At 45.7% G+C, this 19,420-nt stretch overlaps 1 protein-coding gene across 1 annotated transcript in view; it reads left to right on the forward strand.

The window, feature by feature from the left end:
- Positions 1 to 13,768: 13,768 nt before the first annotated feature.
- tara (SERTA domain-containing protein 2 taranis) overlaps positions 13,769 to 19,420 on the forward strand; it is a 33,080-nt gene continuing 27,428 nt past the window's right edge. Inside the window, exon 1 of the mRNA XM_001359601.5 lies at positions 13,769 to 14,196. Within this exon, the coding sequence (XP_001359638.4) occupies positions 14,173 to 14,196 (24 nt within the window). The 5' untranslated portion in view covers positions 13,769 to 14,172. The remainder of the gene's footprint in view (positions 14,197 to 19,420) is intronic.

Consider the following 19,420-nt stretch of genomic DNA (forward strand, 5'->3'; position numbering starts at 1 on the left):
ACTACCACCTAGCCACTCCACCCCACCCCACGCCCATGGCCGGCTAAGGGCAAGAGCCCAAATATCTAACAGGCGGCAATCCACCACCCAGACACCCATCCTGCCACCACTGCCACAGCCATCACCCAGTCGCCATCGCCAGTGCCTCCCAATCAAGCCAACCACCCACTCTCAACCATCCGCCTACCCCGCCGTCAGCCAGCCACCCACCACACGAGCTACGTTGTCGGCATAACGAACACCACACCAACACACATACAGCAACCAACAAAGATTGGATTGACAAGGCACGGGGCATAGGCGAACAGAAGATGCCCTAGCCAAAGAGATTGGGAGGTAAAGATTGGAAAGGTAAAGCAGACAACTAGAAGGGATTTAAAAATATACGGAATATAACTTTTGATGGTGAAAAGCAAGAACAGTCTCATTCCAGATATAGAATGCTATAGCTTCAGAATATATTAAGCTCTAGAACTCGATAGAACTTAATATAATGAAAAGAATAGATAAACCCGCATAAATACATATTTTAATATACGTTAATAGATTTTAGATTACTCAGATAGAATTAATAACTGCGCTAATATTGACTGCGCTATAAGACTGAAATAAATAAATACGAATTATCTGAAAGTATTAGATCAACCTATGGCCCTTAAATCTTTTCCTTCACAATTCCAGCAAAAGAATTCCTTAGATTAAATCTACAATATCTTTTATTCCCATGTCATGGTTATATAGGGTATTACAAGAACTTCCACTGAAATGCGATGAGTCTATACATACACAAACGAATACAAATACAGTATATGTACACACACATATACACATGAAAGCTTAATGCTTTCTCGTTGTATGTTTCGCTGTATGTGTATACGAAACTTTTATTGTCAGCACAAACAGACATACACACATACGCACATACAACCACAGATACATAGAGCCAGAGCCCTGCTTGAGAGAAGGATAAAATGCTGCAAATTCACGGCAACAGCAGCAGAAGCAGCAGCAGAACGGGAGGATAGTGAGTGAGAGGGTGGGGCACACGGTACGTATACGTATCCATCAGATAGAAAAGGCATCGCGCAACAACGGCAGGCAGAAGCAGCCGCATGCTGAAATAATGAAGCAGCAAGGACTCGAAGCGACTCGGCACAGCACAGCCAAGGCAGCCAAGGCAGCCAAGGCGAAGAGGCATGGTACGGCAAGGATAGGATAGGATACGATGGATGTGGCAAGGATGGTAAGGATGGTAAGGATAGCAAAAGACAGCGGCAGTGGCAGGCAGCAGCCGTCGACTTGGCCTGGCCAGAATGAAAACGAAAATGGAAAATGCTGTGTACCGGGGGGTGGGGGGGGTGGTCTGGGGGTTTGGTCTGGGGCTGGGTCGTCGCATGTCTCTTTGTCTGTGTCGCCTCCTACCGCCCCCTGTCCCTGTCTCTCTGTGTGTGTGTCCTTCTCTCTTTCCCTCGTTTGCTGTGTGAAAGGACGACAAGGATATTGCGCACGAGGACAGGATGGCTGCCTGACTGCCTTGCCGTTGCCGTTGCCGTTGCCTTTCTACGACGTTGCCTCTCCCCAGCTACTTGCCTTGCCCTGCCTTGGTGTTGATGATGATTATAGAGATGCGCACAGATAGAACGAAGCTGAACCATGAGGACCAAGAGCCAGGACCCAACGCCAGTGCTTTTCGTTCGTTCGTTCGTTCATTTCATTTCCCAGTGAATTTCTTGTTCTTGTTGTTGTTGGGGAAAAGTCTAACACGCCAAGAATGTACGTTGTTGTTGCTATTGCCGTAACGCTGCTGCTGCTGCCGCTCTATCCTGCTGCCTGCGCCATGTCCTGGCTGCCCCTTGTTTTTATACAAACAGCAGTGTGGAAGCAGTAGAAGCAGCAGCAGCATCTCTGAAGCTTCTATCAAAACTCCTGGTGGATGGGGCATTAAGTAGAAGAAGGAATTGATGTTGGGTTGGATGGGTAGCAGGAAGGAGGAGGGAATGAGAATGGGAGTTGGGTTTTTGGAGCTTTTTTTTTGCCGGTAGCAACGACAGAGAATACGAAAAAAATATATTCCACTAGAAATGTTTATTAAATTTCTTGCATTTAAGCTGCCGGACCGTCAAGCGCACAAACCCACGCAATTCATGCAAACAATCGAATGGGAGATCTAGCGGAAATATAGAGTATTATTTTCCAGAATTATGAGAGGATATTAGAGGGGGTAAGAGAGTTTTCGGATGATCTGCAAATGGAGTGCAGTATTTCAAGATTCGAACGATCATTGCGTTCCGTACGTTTTTTGTTGAGGCATATGACTTATTCTTTCATCTCTTTAACAAGTAAATGCAGAGGCTTTTCTATATTTTCCAACAGCTGTATGCCCAAAGGATCACGATAGCAATTGATAATTATCATATGAAGTGTGTCCCTGCGGACAGGGGCATTTGTTTGTTGCAACAACCCTCTTTACGAGGTGCTCTTTATGATGACTGCGATATGATTTGGCAAAAATGTTTGAAACATTTGAAAGTCGGAAACCTGGTTATTTTTGGGAACAGATTGCTACAGCGATTTGATATTTAAACGGAGATAGATTATAAAAACTTTGGCGGTTGTAGGGCATTGATTTTAAAGATCTTTGATTAAGTTCCTGGAGATCCCTTTGGAAATGGGAAACATTAATGGAAATACCCTTATGTTCCATTGAATTTCACCAGATCTTCAGGGTACTCTTCCTTTTCCCTTACTTTAGTCATCATAGAGATATCTTAACCCTTATATTTCTCTACATTTCTCTCCAAGTGGTAGTGTTGCATCCCACTCGCGCGCATCAATATTTATTGTCCGATTCTGGGGGCACAGGGGGCGCACGTTTAACATTCGGTAACATGACCCAATAATTGGTTTGGCTGTCCGGAAAACAAAGACTTGACCTGGTAAAAAGTTCTTTTTTGGGAGCACACGAATGCAGCAGCGCCCAGCAGGTGGCATGTGGTGGCATGTGTGCGGGTGATGCGACATGCAGTGCGGATGACACCTCTCGGAAGGTGGGGATTACTTGGAATACCTATACCTCACCTCTCGAAAGGAGTCCTGAATCTTCATTCTACTCTCATCACACTCTTTACTTATCCTTCCCCTCTCTCCCGATGCTTTACTCCAATTCTCAACGCTCCACGCACTCCTTAATCTCCCCCCTCTCATCCTACCACTAATTTTCCATTCTTCCCGCTTTCTCTATTAACATCCTTGCCCTCTCTCCATCTCGTAGTCGACCGCCCACCGTGCGAAAGGTCAGCCATAGAAACCGCAATTTGGTTGAGCCTGGTCCTGCCTCTTTGCTCCTGCCTTTGTTTGGAGGCCCGCCTCCTGGCTGACGTTTTGGAGGCTGTCTGTGGCCCCCAGTGCGTGCGTTGCATGTGACCCATATACATAGACACAAACATGGACAAACAAACATGAACATACATCCACACACAGATGCGCCCACAGACATGGACACATGGACAGAATGGACAGAATGGCTGTGTTCATTCATATAAGCCAAAACACTTCAACCTGCCCCCAAGCCACACTACCACCCAGTGCTGGCCCCCGTGCTTCATCGCCTGCCACATGTCAAAGTGCGTTGAGGAGTTATGCAAATGTATGAAGGGTAGGAGAGGCATGCCACGAGGCTAGGTGTCGGCATATCCATTCCCCTCCCTCCCCATCCTCCCTCTCGAATCAGATTCCCCTCTGTCCTGTTGCCGTCTAGCAAACCGCAGCGGGGGTAGGAGCTGTGGCAGAGGACAACAATGCCATGCCACAAAGAGACTGCAGACAGGCGAGAAGGCGGCTCGACTCGACTCCACTCGTCTCCTTGCCGCGCTTTAATCAGCGCTGCCTCTGTCTCTGCCGCTCCCAAGCGAAAGTTTCTGCTTCTGCTTCTGCTGCTGCAACTTCTTGGCAGGCAGCAATTTTGGTTTTTATTATTTCTTTTTATATATGCGGCGCCGCCGTGAAAAGTGAAAAACTTTGCCAACCTCCCTCCTCCAGAACCCCTTCGCTTTGTTGCAAACTGCAGCGCCCGGAGAGAGAAGCAGCGCAGCGCGGGCAGCGAAGCTGGCAGAGCGGAGTGTAGTGCAATTGAGAAAAGCAAGCAGTGAAGTGACTTTAGCAAGCAGTAAAGAGAAGGCAGCACCGATTGCATTCAACAGCAGCCAGGCAGCGACGTTGACGTCAGCATCAAAAGCACCAAGCATCGCATCGGAGGAGCAGTGCCGTGGCGTATTTTCAATTTATGGTTTTGTATGCAGGCTTCAGACTCTCCCAAAACACGCATGTGTGAGAGCCAAAGCCAATGCACCCCGTTCATACATGTATATGTGCGAGGGCGAGTGGTGGTGTGGGTGCGTCGTCGTCTGGTGCTGCCTGCTGCTTCGTACGTTTGCTTTTAATACATTTTTCCAGCTGTTTTGACGCTGTTTCTAAACTAAAACCTCCCTCTGTCTAAGGAAGAGGAGGAGAGAGCGTGGCTAGGCTGAGATGCTGCTAGAACTGGAGTGGGAGAGGGTGAGAGCCGACCACTTCTCGCATGTGAATTATGACAGACTTTTGTTGTCGCTGCAGCAGACGGACGCCCTGCCGAAAGCTGCGCTGCTAAGCTCTACGCTAACTGCGCTGCCTCTGTCCGGAGCAAGCCCGCTGTCGCAGTCGGCGTTTGTTTTGCATTTTTCATGCTCGAAAAGCAGCGAAGCAGCAGACAAGCGGCGACCTTGAACAGTTTACTGTTGCGAGGGGGGGGCAGGCACTCTTCTGTGATCCCCTCCTCCTCCTTTTACTACACCTCTCAACTCTGCTGCCGCTTTTTATTTATTTATTTATGGGTATTTTTGTTGTTGGTGCCCTGTTCCTATATCGCTGCTTCTGTAATGCATGCAAAAGGGGTATCTGCTAGCGGGAGAGGGGAGAGCAGGGCCACAGTGGGGCACAGCGGAACAACGGGGAAAACCTGTCACTCAAAGCCGTCAACATTGAAAACCACTAAAAAGCAGCAAGCGCCACACAGCCTCCATAATCCAACCTCTTTCGTCTCTGTTCATCTATCCATCCATCCGACCATTCATTCATCCATCCATCTATCATTATACTCTTTTTGCAGAGATATTATGATTTTGAGGAGGTTTCTGTAGTGGAGAGCTAGAATCCTGGATCTTATAGTGTTGGTAGCCATATCTACGCCATATCCATCTATTATTTTGTATTTTATTTCAAAAATCTGCCAGATACTTTGGGCTCAGAAAGTACTGACAAAAAGAACCATCAAGATTTCATGGAAATAATCAATCACAAATAAAGTTTTTGTGTGCGTTATCGTCTGTATCTAAAAAGAGTATCTATCTAAAGAGTATCTAAAACTTCGGCACCCGCATATGGTCCGTTCCTTTCTTTTTAGTCAATGTTGCTGCCACTTTGACTACGTCATCGGGAGGCAGACAGAAGGCAGTAGGCGGCGGCAGTCAGCGAAAGTGTTACGTTCAATGCTCTTTCGGTCACTTTGACTTTGGCGTTTTCCCAAAAAAGAACCAACAAAAAAAAAAGAAACAGAGCCAGTAACAAGTGGTTATCCCTTAAAGAAAGCCCCATCCACCCCAACCCATCCTAACCTCTATTGAACGCCCACTTTGCAACGCTTCTCTGCCACCTTTTTGGTGAGAATTGTAATCAGGTTTAGTTTTAGTTTCTGCGTCTATGCAACAAGAGGCAGCAACGAGAACCATGAATCCTTTTATTTCTCGTAATTAGGCGTGAAAATCCCCTCAATGGAGTGCTGAATGCGAATGCGGAATGGATGTGGCAGGCAGGGGGCAGGCCCCATATATGGAGGGTTGGACTAATTGTGAATGAATTTGGGTTGAAGAGCAGGGGAAGCATAGGTACTTGAGGAATACTTATGCTAACCATAAAACAGCAATTGAAGAGGAAACAAGAGGAAATTTGATTCCGTACCAATATTGGATCTTATGACCATTAACTATTCCTAAGGTCGTTTTTCCAGGTTATAAATTAAACCAACATTTTATTCGCCTTTGGCATGCAGAAACGATCTGGCAGCCCGGAACTCTTACACGTTTTAGTGTTGGAAAATCTAGTATATTACCTGTATTATACCAAACTTTTAAGTAAGATAATTTTATAAATAAAATACCCTCATTTATCTTCCAAGTTTAAAGTCATTCTTTTTGTTCATTCCCACACTGAAATCTTAAGAGTACTTGTAGGATTTCAGTGCAGTATTCGCAAACATTTCTGGTTTCTAAATGCATATTCCTGGAATTATCCTGAAAAACATTACACTTCCCCTTGAAGGCCAAAGGAAAGTATCTTTACATTCGCAATACCTAATTTCTTTGGAGGCAATCTTTGGCTGCCTTTGTACTTCCACTTCTTCGCCAAACAATAGCCAGGGTTGCCAGGGCAACGTACACTTCACTTCAGTCTTTGATCCGGGACCCAAGCCAAGCCAGCACACACAACACACACGACTTGGCCCAAACCCGAAAGCCGAAACCTGGATGCCAAAACCAAGCCACAAACTTAATGTCCGAATTCTCTTATGCAGCGGTCAATATTTCATATGCACGTGGCCCATGTTCCATGTTTATGAGTGTATCTGTATCTGTGCGTGTGGCTGTGCACATATCTGCATATGTATCTGTATCTCTGTATTTGCATTTGTGTCTGCCATTACACACAGAGCAACACATGATACTACAGTGCGTATACGTAACATGCAACTATTCCATCGCACTCTAGCGCTTACCCCCAAAATCCCAGAAACAAAATAGTTCCATCCTTTTAGTCATCATCGTCATTTCAGTGGCAGTCTGTTCCTCATTTCTATCCCTATTCGTGGTCCTGCCTCTTTCCACTGTGTGACTAGTGGACAACTATCCAAAGCTTCTGGCATTCTATTTAGTTCGTTGCACAGTCTGGGGTTTAGGGTCTGCTCAACCCACATTTCCAGCTCAACGCTCGCTGGCCCTGGCAATCAGTGACTCCTTCTGTGGCTCCATCTCCGACTCTCAAACTCTCCCAGCTCCCTTCCTGAGTCCAACTTCTGCCCTCAGCTCTCGATTTTTTGCCGTCCAGCAGCCTTGTGGCAGCCAGCTACAACGGGAGTTCCGACGCCGCCTCTGGTCGCGGGCCAGGGGCGTATTTTGCTGCTTCATTGTAGCCGTGGCAAAAGTCTACACAGAGAGAAAAAAAAGAGAGCTTTCCAAGCTGAGATAAAGGATTTCCGAATCATTTTTTTTAGTGGAAATAAATTTAGCAATCTTTTAGATTGTTTTTTTAAATACTTTTCGATCTTAAACAGGTTGTTATTGAACGCAAAAACCAGCGGAAGGATGCTGCTGCATGACATAGAGACGACTTAGGGAATCTATGATCTCTAAGACATATACGAAGGGATATATCTACACCTTACGATCGATAATAAAAAAGAAAGAGAGACTGTTCTACCCCGTTTTTCATCCATTCGTGCCAGATAAAATGTTTTCATACTTTCTACCATTCCAGGGAGCAGTCGAATGCATTTTTGTAGGAAACAGCCTGGCAACCCTAACCTATTGAAGCCTCTCCCAAAGAAAAAAGGAGGAGAATCCGTTAAAGTTTCATCATAAATTTATTTGGTTTTCTGCGCAGAATTCCTTCGTAATTTTCCAACACTGTCGGGCAACGGTATAACAGCGGTATGCGTTACACTCAGCCCGGCCCCTATTATAGTTACCCCTCGTTCGCCCTTACCCCACCCTCTTCTATATCTCATAGCTTCCCCTCTGATTCCCCGCCATCTAGCGACTCGGCTTACTGACAGTTCAATTGTGGCGCCGTTGACGTCGTCCTCGTCCTGGTAGTAGTCGCTGTATTCGTAGTCGGTATGGCATACACAACTAGACTCGAAAACGAAACGAGACGAGCGAAATTTATGCGGCACCAACTCGGTCCCAAAAAGCAGCCAGCAATCCCAATCGCAATCCAAGAGCCGGAGACCGAGAACAGGAGCCAGAGCCAGAGCCAGAGCCAGGGCCCATAGCTAGAGCCAAAAAGCAATGCGAACCCCATTCCCATTTTCATTTACCAAAAAACCCAAACCCTAGGATACACGGACCCACTGTGCAATAGCATCATGACATTGCTCATGCCGCCATGAAGTAGCAACCACCCAAAGGCAGCAATACCACTAGCAGCACAGCACCCATTCCCATTCCCATTCCCATCCCGAAACTCCCAATTCCTACTCCCAGTCGGCAGAACCATTCCCCCAGTCCCAGTCGTAGGTCTCAGGCGAAGCTACCATCTGACGGAGTGGCATTCGTACTCGCCAACCCGCTCTCTGGCAGGCTCTCTGACGATTTTCCTCCTCCTTGCTCTTCACGTTCTTTTGGGTGGGTTTTCAGCCTCCTCTTTCTCTCTCTCTCTCTCTCTCTCTCTCGTTGTGTGTGTGTGTATATGCTTGGCTGATGTCGTAGTCAGATAGATTAAATCGATGGAAATGTAGGACTGCATACACACACACACACACACACTACATGGAACTTGAACACACTCACAGATACAGATACATATATCCACTGACACACGAACATTCAGGCAGAGATACAGATGCACACATACACAGTGGCACTCGTCTAACGAACAAAATGTTTTTGTTGCTGTGCGGCAAAATACAACAACGACAACAACAACAGCAATCCCAGGCAACGCATCACAGCAGCGGCCATTGCCAGGGGCTTACTACATATATTCAAAGAGGGGCCACACGTTTGTGTGCGACTCGACAAAATCATTTTCAGAATTCTTAGCAGTTTTTATGAAGATCTCTTCTAATTTCGTTTTAAAATCACCAAGAATCAAACCGCAATAGATCTCTAGAGAACCTGACAATGAGGAACTCTAATGAAAGTTATCATAGATGTTGCAGGAACTTCAAATCTTATAGAAAGCCAAGTTAATTGAATTATAATTATAAATGTATGGAATTATAGATGATTAGTCTAATAAGATGTCCAGAGATAGTGTTTTGCTCTGAAATTATAGCTGATAAATGTTTTTAGGCTTTAAAGATACGGAATGTTCAAACGACCGCAAAACGTGTAGTACATGTATATTCAGGAAGGAATATAGAAATTTTAACAGACTTATCCCCCACCTGAGAGCCTATATATTCAAAGCCCCTTTTTTTGTGGTGACTTCACTACGCCACTGCCTTACCGCATTTTCAGTTTTGTTTGCCTTCATATGCTGCTTGCTTTAGACATGCATGTATGTGTGTACCATGTGTATATGCCTGGAGTGTGTGTGGATGCATATGTATCCGAGAGTACAGCATGTATGCAGGCGTGAGTATATATGTGCCTGCGAGCGAGTGCCAGGGTTTGTGTGTGTGTGCTTTAGCGTTGTCATATACAGTGAAAGCTCTCACTAATGGCTGAGGCTCCTCTGAATCGTAAGGTAACATTTTCCCCAGATCGCCCGAAAATCATAAGATAAGATGATGCTTCTACGATCATCCCCACAGGAGGGGATTAAGGAGAGTGGTTTATCCAGAGGCAATACACACTGTGAATGTATTGGGATGGATGGTGGGGGGGTGGATAAGCCTCGAAAACAAAATCATCAAAGCGAGCACTCAAACCATGCCCCCGACCGACCCACACAAAAGAAAGAGAGAGAGATAGTTAGCCAGAGAGAAAGAGTGGGTGGGAAAGAGTCGTGCTATATGGGCAGTCGGGGGCATGAGAGGCGCGTAGAAAGGCCTGTGGCAGAAATGAAATATCAATAAATGATTAACATTTCGGGCAATCAAGAGAATTTTATTAGAAACACAGAATTATTAAAGTTGCATATTTTTCATTGTTAAAGATGGATTTAATACCAAACGGGGAGTTTGAGAGAGTTACCAGAGGTTTGGGCTGGGAACTCATGGATTTCCCAGACGTTGAGCGATCTCTGGGGGAAATCTTCTCTGGTTATTCCTCGCAGAAGTTTTCTACGATCTAGGATGGGGTTTTTGGGATTTTTATACCCGATACTCAAAGTGAGTATAGGGGTATATTAGACTTGTGGAGGAGGCCTTTTTGGACCTTATAAAGCATATCTATTGTTGATCAGAATCAAGAGCCAAGTCAATATAGCAATGTCTGAGCGTCTGTCCTGATATGCGCCTTAATCTCATAGACTATAAAAGCTAGAGCAACAAAATTAAGTACTCCTGTGATATTCAGACTTCTGTGATATCACCCTATTTCCAGTGTATTTACAAATTTCACCCCATCCCTTTTCGGCACCACAAAAATCGAAAATCTGTGAACTTTTCAGTTTTGAAGATACGATCAGACTATAAACGCAGAATTATAGAGCATGAGCATGTCTACCAGATTATTAAATCTAGTAAGAATGGATTATTATAATAGCAAAAAAGAACAAAGGAAACTGCTGTGGCTACGAAATTCATTCCCTCTGCTTAACGAACAGTGTACGCCCTCTGGCGGAGGGAACCCATACTGACTGAGTATCGTGTATAAATATAGAGACGCGGCCTTAGCCGCGACTCACAGCGTTCCCCCTCGTTCTATATACAATTTCGCCATCTATCTATATATCCATCTATTTATCTATCTCCTAACCATAATGATATGAGGTTGATCAGATATCAACGGGTTCTAACTCTAGCTAGTGCCTCTCCGTCTCCCCAAATTGATGGATAAGTTCCAGTTTTCAAAAGTCGCCGCCATCTAATAGAACTCTAGCCCACTATCCTTTCCCCCCAATGGCAATGAACATTTGAAATCCAATTTTTTTTGGACAATGCCAAAGGCGACTGCAGAGGAACCTGCAACTCCCTTTGCTGGTATCCCCCTTAGGCCTTGAGCCAGACTCCCGACTGGAGACAGACCAGACCACAGACTCCGTCTTCGACCTTTCCGTAGACAAAGCAGAGCCCCAACTGGCGGCAACTGGCCCCAACTGCGATGGCGATGGCGATGGCGATGTGGCGGCGGTGACGGTGACGGTGACGCCGCTGTCGCTGCCGAGTCTCGTTAATGTGGCCTGAATCCCACATCGTTGTTGTTGCTGCCTCTGATTCTGCTTGGGATGCTGCTTTCGACGATGCTCTGTGCGGCTCCTCTGCCGCTTCTACGCGATGTTGTAAAGTTTTGCGCACAAATCAGCAAGGCAGCACGCACGCACACACACGTCAAAAGAATACGCAACCATAAGAGCAAAGGAAGGAGATGGAGATTGGGTTTGTGGAGGAAACGAAGGCTTGGATACCCTAGAGCAGGCATTGCCTCATACGATTTTGATGCAATTTTTTACAAATCTTAAGGCGCAATATTCAGAAAGACTTGATTTGAAGGATGCCTCCAATGAAATGGTACAAATTTAAAGGGAGTCGGTAGGCTATAAGCATAGGCAGCTATTGGGACTATCTTGAATATACTACTACTCTCCAAGGCTTCTTAAACTGTTCACCTTTCAAGCATCTGCAGTTCGGCATGCTCCACTCTGTTTAGAGTATCCACAAACTGGTATTTTCAAAGCTTGGCGCTCGAAGGCGAACAATGAATGCCGCCACAGAGCGGGGCAACATCGTTAGAGCTTTAACAGAGCCTCTTTCAGCAATGCTCCCCCCCCTGGCACCCCCCTGGCACCCCCTTTAGGGTACAGCACCCCTGCAACCATTTGCGACGCTGCGCTGCGTCGCACAATTTTCAATGCGCTCTTTGCCTCGAAATGGTGGAAAATGCGCGTCCGTTGTTAGTCGGAAAACGTCGTCATCCGTCGACGGTTGTTTGGCCTGGCCTGGCCTGGGCTTTGGACCAGGTTTGCCTGCCCCAAAAAGAGTCGCCGCCGCAGCAGAAGCAGCAGCAGAAGAGGCTAAAGTATTGGCAGCATTGGGAGCGGCAGAGCCAGGCCGGACTCTAGCTTTTGGCCACCATCGCCGTCGCCGTTGCCGTTGCCTTGGCTGACAACAACAACAACAACAACAACAGCGAACAAGTCCCAACTCAAACACGAAGCTCTCAGTAACTTCGGCTTTCGGTGTTCGGTTGTGGTGTGGGAGTCGTGTGCAAAACAAAGAGCCACCCAGCAGTCTTTCTCTCACTCTCTCGCTCATTCTATCTCTATAGTAGTACATAGACACATACACACGCAAAGACATACATATATATATATATATATATATATACTTCGGTGGAGTGTGTGTGCAATGCCATCAAGCAAGCAAAGCAATCAGCAGTCATTCCAGGGGTCAGGGGAGGGCATGTGGGGTAAAGCTTTATGTATGCGTGCGAAAGTGTGTGTGTGTGTGTGTGTGTTTGTGTGTACATGGAGGATGCCTAAGCCGACGACGGCGCCAGCCGCAAACTCCACTCCAATCTACAGCCCAACAGCCACCCACCTGCCACCCCAATTTTATCAGTCAGCAAAAGGTCGTTCGGCCATGTGGTGCCTCTGCCCCAGCGGATGAATGCACCTGCCACTGCTGCCTCTGTGTATAATTGCTCGTATTCGCAAGATCAGGTGTGCTGAGGACGAGTTGGGTGGGTGCTTTATCTGGCAGCCCTGGGGAACCAAAAGGCATGATCTCAACAGCCAACCCATTATCTTTTATTGTCTTGGAACTAATTTTGTAATTAATTTGATAAGGATAATTATAGAAACGATCGATTGCTCTTTTACTATACATATCATTTATAGTATTTTATGTTCATCTACATACGTAATTAATAGGGTTTTATATTCAAACTCGTAGTACATATAGTATTGAAATACATCGATCACATACTGCATTTATATATACATACATATGTATTCCCTCTGAGAGCCTTTTATCAATATAAAATCTTTCTAGACATTGATATTAATCTTTGCCGACGATCTTAAAATATCCGTCTCACATCCTCAGATTATGATGATCTTAACAGAATCAAATTATGGATCCTCGCCTATCTTGAGCCAATTATTTTACATAGCATAATATTTTCCCATTGTAGATCCTTATCATATAGATTATCAGAGCTCCACAAACTCTTTCGAATACCAAAGAATGGATCATTCCCCTCTGAAGCATAAATATGTACCCCCATATTCCCATACGAAAACCCCAAGTTTTTACCATTCTAAACTCGAATCAAAACCTATCGATACACAGACTGGCCATCGATTAGAGACCGTTGGGCGGCATTCGCAATTATCGACTTTAGCAAACGAGCAAACGATGGTAACAGCGACATAACCCCACTATCCCCAATCGAGTCGAAGCCGGAGTCGGTGTCGGTGTCGGTGGGGCTGCTGCTGCCTTTGTTGTTCAGGCACTAAAATAGTTCAACTGTCGATGGGAGGGAGGAAGTGGGAGGTAATGCCAGGAAGGGTGCCTGCCAGCCCAAGGAGCTGTAGGGAGTTGGCCACCGCACCCCCTCTCCACCCCCACCCCCGAAGTAGGGTTTGGGGTTTTGTGGCTTTCGCCTGGCATGTTCTGGCCTGGCGGCTTTCCACAGCGCAACTGAAAATACAAAACGGAAAACTCAGAGCGCGCCAGCAGCAGCAGCACCAGCAACAACAACAAAGAACATGCGCACGTGGCAGGGCTGCCAGGCGGCGACGACGAGTCGGAGTCGAACGATTTGCTCCACTCGGCTTGCGAGCTCTGGCAACCCTGGCCGGGGGCTGGTTCCGATCCGCCATCATCAGCCAGTGCTGGCCTGGCCAAAAGCGCCCCGTCCATTCAGTACGAACTCTGCACTTCGCACAGCAAGACGCCAGCGACCAGCGACGACGACGCCATCGGCGCGCGGCCATAGCCACAGAGCCCGAGCAAAAACTACGTAAATCTCCCAACTGGAGGAAAAGCAAAACCGTTAGAAGCCAGGAAAATAACCAGCAATAAAACCAAAACGAATCAAAAAAAAAGTGTGTGATATTTTCTGTGCGAAAACTGAACTAATATCTTATTCTGTAAACACTTGGGAACACTTACTCCGGCAACATGTGGAGCTGGGGCTAGAACTAATAATTCAGCAACAGAAAAAAGGCGCCAAAACTATTAAATCATCGATTAAATCGTTCGAGTCGAGAGCTTTCCTCCAAAGAGCAATCCTGCAGGAAACAGGCAATGCAATGAAGATGTGGACTGAGGCCAATGTGAGTAGATCAATAGATAAAGGTTTATATAATGTATATAAGAAATAAAGACCTTGATTGTGTTCAAGGTGATCTTTTAGCCATTTTCAATCAAATACGTGGGCCATTACACATTACCTCTCCTTTTCCATACATTTTCGATCTGTGTCTCGGTTAGTTTAGTCTTCTGTTAGGCTCTGTTTTGAAGAGGTATCAATGGAGGTCTTCATTCTAACTTTGAGCCTCTTCAGTCCACCTCTACAGTCTTGGCTCTGCCCTGTCCTTTGTAACAAGAAAAGTATGGATGATTGCCTGGAAGATACCATTGCTCTTCTACCCCTCTCATCCATATCACTCCTTGCTGCCTCCTGATGGGTTTGCCTTCCGTCTAACTTAGGCCACCCCTTTCTACAAATATATCCCTTGATCATCGTCTATGCTTTACCAAAGATAATGTATTAAATTGTGTTGTTTCCTATTATGCTTTGGTTTGAAGATTTGAAGACTATCAAACATGTTAGAACTATGCCTGATCTTGATCAATTATGAAGTTTTTTTCCACGTTTTCCCTTTTTAATTTGACAAAGTCCTTAAACATTCCTTGATATCCCATATGTACTACTTTTATTTTTATATTTTGTGTGCTTCAAGATCTCTTCAGTTAATGATAATGCCATACCATTTATTGATTTCTCTTAATTTTTCTTTCCGTTTTATTTTTGACATAAATAATCGTTTTCTTTGTTTTGATTCTCGAGTTTCTTGCTATCCTCCTCCGTTATGTTTTGTGCGCCTCGTTTGCCGTTTACCTTTTACCGGCAAAACCCAATTGAAAAGCCATTTAATTGAGAGAGCCGAATTCGAATCGAATGGGAAAGGAAGGAGCGTCCACGGCTAACAGAGGGGTGCGGGCACTGGTGGTCGGTGCTGGTCTCTGGCGAGACACACGCATCGCATCACCCATGTGGGGGCACGGATATGGGTACGTTACGGTACTCGTAGTAGGCACGGCACGCACAGCACGTCATGCACCCCCCACACGCCACTTTAACCGATTCCGCTTCGATTTCCATTCTCCGATGTTGTACTGCTCACTGCTCGCTCATCGCTCACCTCTCCCCAGCCCCCCCTTCGAAGTAAAGTAAACAAAGCCAACAACACCAAATGTGCTTTTCCTCTCTCTCTCTCTCTCTTTTTGTTTTCATTCTTTCTTTTCTTTTGTTGCTTTTTTTGTTGCTCTCAGCAATTAAATGAAAGTTTTTGTGATGATGTGCTAGCTAAAGGAAGGGGAGAGGGGCGTGTGGCACAGCAGCGGGGGTCTGGGAGGAGGAGGAGGCATTGTAGAAGCTGGCGAGCAAAACAAAAACTGCAAAAATGTCATATGCATCAAACGGGGGGCGAAGAGTGGGCGCAAGTAGGTGGGTGGACCGTATGGCGTATGGCGTATGGCGGTTGGTGGTTGGCCATGGGTGGTGTTGGTGGGTAGTGTGCCTGCCACGTTTGGGGGGGGGGTGTAAAGTGCATTGGCATTTAAGATTCCTCTGCAGGCGGCATTTCGGTCGTTTCGAAGTTTTCTGCCCAAAAAAAATAAACGACAGGAATTTATTGAAATAAACTTGACCCACAATTGCCTCAAGTGGCCTCATTCTCTCTCTTCCTTACTATCTCTCTCTCTCTCTCTCTTACGGAAATGTCTATATTCCCTCGTTGATCAAATATTCCGCACAAATGGATTTTAATATGAAAGATTTTCGATTTGAAATGTGGGACAGGTTAAGGGTAACAGGTTTTCAGTGCAGGTTTTTGTGCGGAATCCTTTGCTTTTTCTCATCCTTTGCTCCTGAACTGAGGATCCACAAGAGATCCACATTAGCTTCGCACATGATCCACCAAATTCCACTTCGAACTGTTGAGAAGTAAACAGTTTCCACTCTCTCTTCTACTCAGTCCACATAAATGATTGAACTGCAAGAGCAGCAGCAGAGGCAGCAGCAGCAGCAGCAGCAGCAGCAGCGGCAGCGGTCGTGAAACGGTAAATCGACAATAAATACAGTTCACACACGCACACACCCATACATTTAAAGAATCGCACTTGTCCTTGACACAGTGAGGTTCCAAACGTCCAAACGGTTGTATAATAATAGCATCATGACTTGCGCTTGAAAATGGTCGTCTCGTGGTCCCTTTCTCACCCACAGAACCTTTCCTTTGGTGGTTGCCGAAGAGAAACGGGTGGGTGGAGGAGGAAGGCAGAACAGATTTTCATTATCGGTTCGGGTCTGCGCTCCGTTCCCCATGCAAATTAAATGCCTCTCTGCCGGCACATACCTTAGGTCAGTTTTTCGTATCATAAAAAAGCTGACACACACACACAGAGAGACGTACAGAAGTGGCAGCAGAAAAAGCCGCAGCCGCACTGTTGTGGCAGAAACGTAGGCAGTGCTGTCGGAAAAAACCCTTTTTTGCGACCAGCATTTAATATAACGGGTTTATGTGTATCCACCATTACGACGCCCTTTAATCGGCAATATTAATGGCAATCCTCCTGCTCTTTCTCTGGTTTTCATCTGTTTTGCAGCAGGATATATTCAAAGTTCAAGAGATCAGGCCAATATAATTTGGGGATCCGCTCTAAATCTTCCTAAGGCGTACTGAACTGCCTTTCCTTTATTTAACATACCCTGGAACTTCCGCTTTAACACTGACGCCAGCTTTCCTATGCTTCTGCTCTGCTCCCGACTCTTGTGGCTGGCCATAATTTATTGGCCACTTGTTTCTAAGCGACGGCAGCAGGCAACGTCATGAATGAATGAATGCGAGAGTGAGTGAGTGAATGAATGGCACTCGCTAATAAGCATCAAAGAGCAGACACAAAAGGGCAACAGCAACAACAAAACTAGGGAGTGAGAAGGAGGCCGGTCAGGCCAGAGGCAGAGGCAGAGGCAGCAGCAGAGCTAGAAGCAGCGACGGCGGACAGCACGTGCTAAGCACATTTAACGACAACTACAAAAACAACAAGAGATAGAGAGAGCAGGAGTATCAAGAGCATGAGCAAGAGTGTGCTGGCAGGGGGAAGAGGGCACAAAAACGATTAAATTAAAAACCAAAACAAACTAAAGAAACGCTGCCGCGCAGCCAGCGTCGGACCAAGCAGAGGCCAAGGCAGCGCCAAGGAGACACACACACACAACCAAAATAAAAATAAAAATAATAAAAAGGCAAAACGGCGACGCAAGTAGTAGCAGCAGCGCATAATAAACGTCAATTTAAAATGCTAAAAGCTTGCGACTGCGACGTCAGCCTCTGCTGCAGAGCAAAGCCGGCGACAATAATAATAATACAAAAAACAACAAAAGAGAATCGCCGAAAGTTAAGAAGTAAAGAGAGACACACACACCTACACCGACAGACATACACACCTACGGGACGGAGAGCAATACAAAAAACCCTTTTTCCGGTTTTTGTTTTGCTTTGCAGTTTCTAATCAAGAGAAACACACACGAAAAGCTTAACATAGAAAAATGCCGCTACTTTTGAGTTGATGAAGGAGGAAACGGTGGAGGAAGCGGAGACTAAGATTATTTTTTTAGGCATTTAACATAATCAAAAGGGGTTGTTGGGGCTTTGGGGTCGCACAATCCTTTTCATGTTGCGCCTGTGAAACAGTGGAACAAAAAGGAAAACGAAAAGAGATTGAATTGCTAATAAAGTTATTGGGGAAGCAGTGTAAGCTCTTCGAGAGGACAGCCAGCTCCGATATGGTTGCGCACTTTTCTAAGCCATTATGCTGTACTTTGAACATAACGTAAAGATAGAACTCTACAAATAAGAAACAGAGAATGGTTATGAAGATTCCTCCTATTTGTAGAACACATAAGATAAAGAGAACGGAATGAATGAATGAAGCGATTGAGTCAGCTGCTTCTGGCTATTCCATTTATGTTTACTACGAATCATTCATGGCACCAAACGTTTTCACTATCAACCCACGCCACGACGATTAGTTGAGAAATGGCAATAAAAGCAAAATAAAAAAAATCATCTCCCCATCATTTACATAGCGATCGAAAAACAAAGCACATCTGGATTGGGGTTGGTGTAGGGTCGATATGCCGGCCGGGTATCATAAATAATACCGAATAAAATGATATTATTAGCTAAATAAATATGTATGAACGAATGGAAATGAACAAAAAAAACGAGAAGGAAGCAGGTCAGCCAAGCAATCAGCGTGGCAGAAAGAGTCGGTCTCAAACATGAATGAAAGACAAAGCGGCGCCGCCGTAAGCAGCACTGCCTGGCGTGAGAAAACCCATTCAAATTGTCAAACACAAGTGGCAGCATCGGCAGCGGCAGCGACAGCGACAGCGATAGCGACGTCGAACGTAATGATCGGCCGCCTAATAAATGACAATAAAATGGGAATGAAACGAGTCAATGAGTGGGCCAGAGAGGGAGAGTGAGTGAACGAGAGCGAAAGTGTGACTTCAATTAGAGACTGGCTGTCTGTGCATTGCATGAGCGAAATGAGATCGCGAGAGCATGCAAATGGGCGAGACCGAGACCTCTCGAGCGGATTGGATTGCATTGCTCGTGTGGGAGAAGGATAAAACGATTTAACTGCAAGCAATTGGACTGGGAGAAGAATAAACGGTTAATGCCGGCAAAACTCGATTAGTTCGAGGGTTTAATTTTAGAGGTGAATGAATCGCGTTGCTCCTTACGCATATGACCTTGCTCCTCTCCCTACTGTGGCTAAAATCCCTCTCGCAAGAGTTGATTTACCTGCAGCAGCACTATCGTACCAAGAATAATCTGCAATTTGTTTGGCGCTGAGATCTATAGCAGCTGTGGCCCCAAATTGCAACACAAACGGTCCGCCTCCTGCTCTCACGAGAACCCTTTAAAGGTCGCTGGTGGTAGGAGGGGAACTTGGTAGTACGAACAGGCGTAACAAAACAAAAAAGGCGACGTTCTGAGCAGAATTAATAAATTATAGACGGCAGAGCAGTGCAGTCGCGGCCGGCGGCGACAGCGCAGTCCCAGACATTTTCCAAAGTAAAGGCAGCGCAGCAGAAGAGGACAGAGAGTCACGTGTAGCGAAGCAAGTGATCAAAACAGAAACGGAGAAAAAAACGAATTTATTATTACAGAAAAGCAATAAAATTAATCAACAATTCAAAAAACTGCAAGTGGTCGTCGAGAGAAGAAGGGGCATAGCAGAGGCAGAGTCTGAGCAGAGCTG

The sequence above is a fragment of the Drosophila pseudoobscura genome, chromosome 2, assembly GCF_009870125.1.
Source record: "Drosophila pseudoobscura strain MV-25-SWS-2005 chromosome 2, UCI_Dpse_MV25, whole genome shotgun sequence".
Classification (NCBI taxonomy): Eukaryota; Metazoa; Arthropoda; class Insecta; order Diptera; family Drosophilidae; genus Drosophila; species Drosophila pseudoobscura.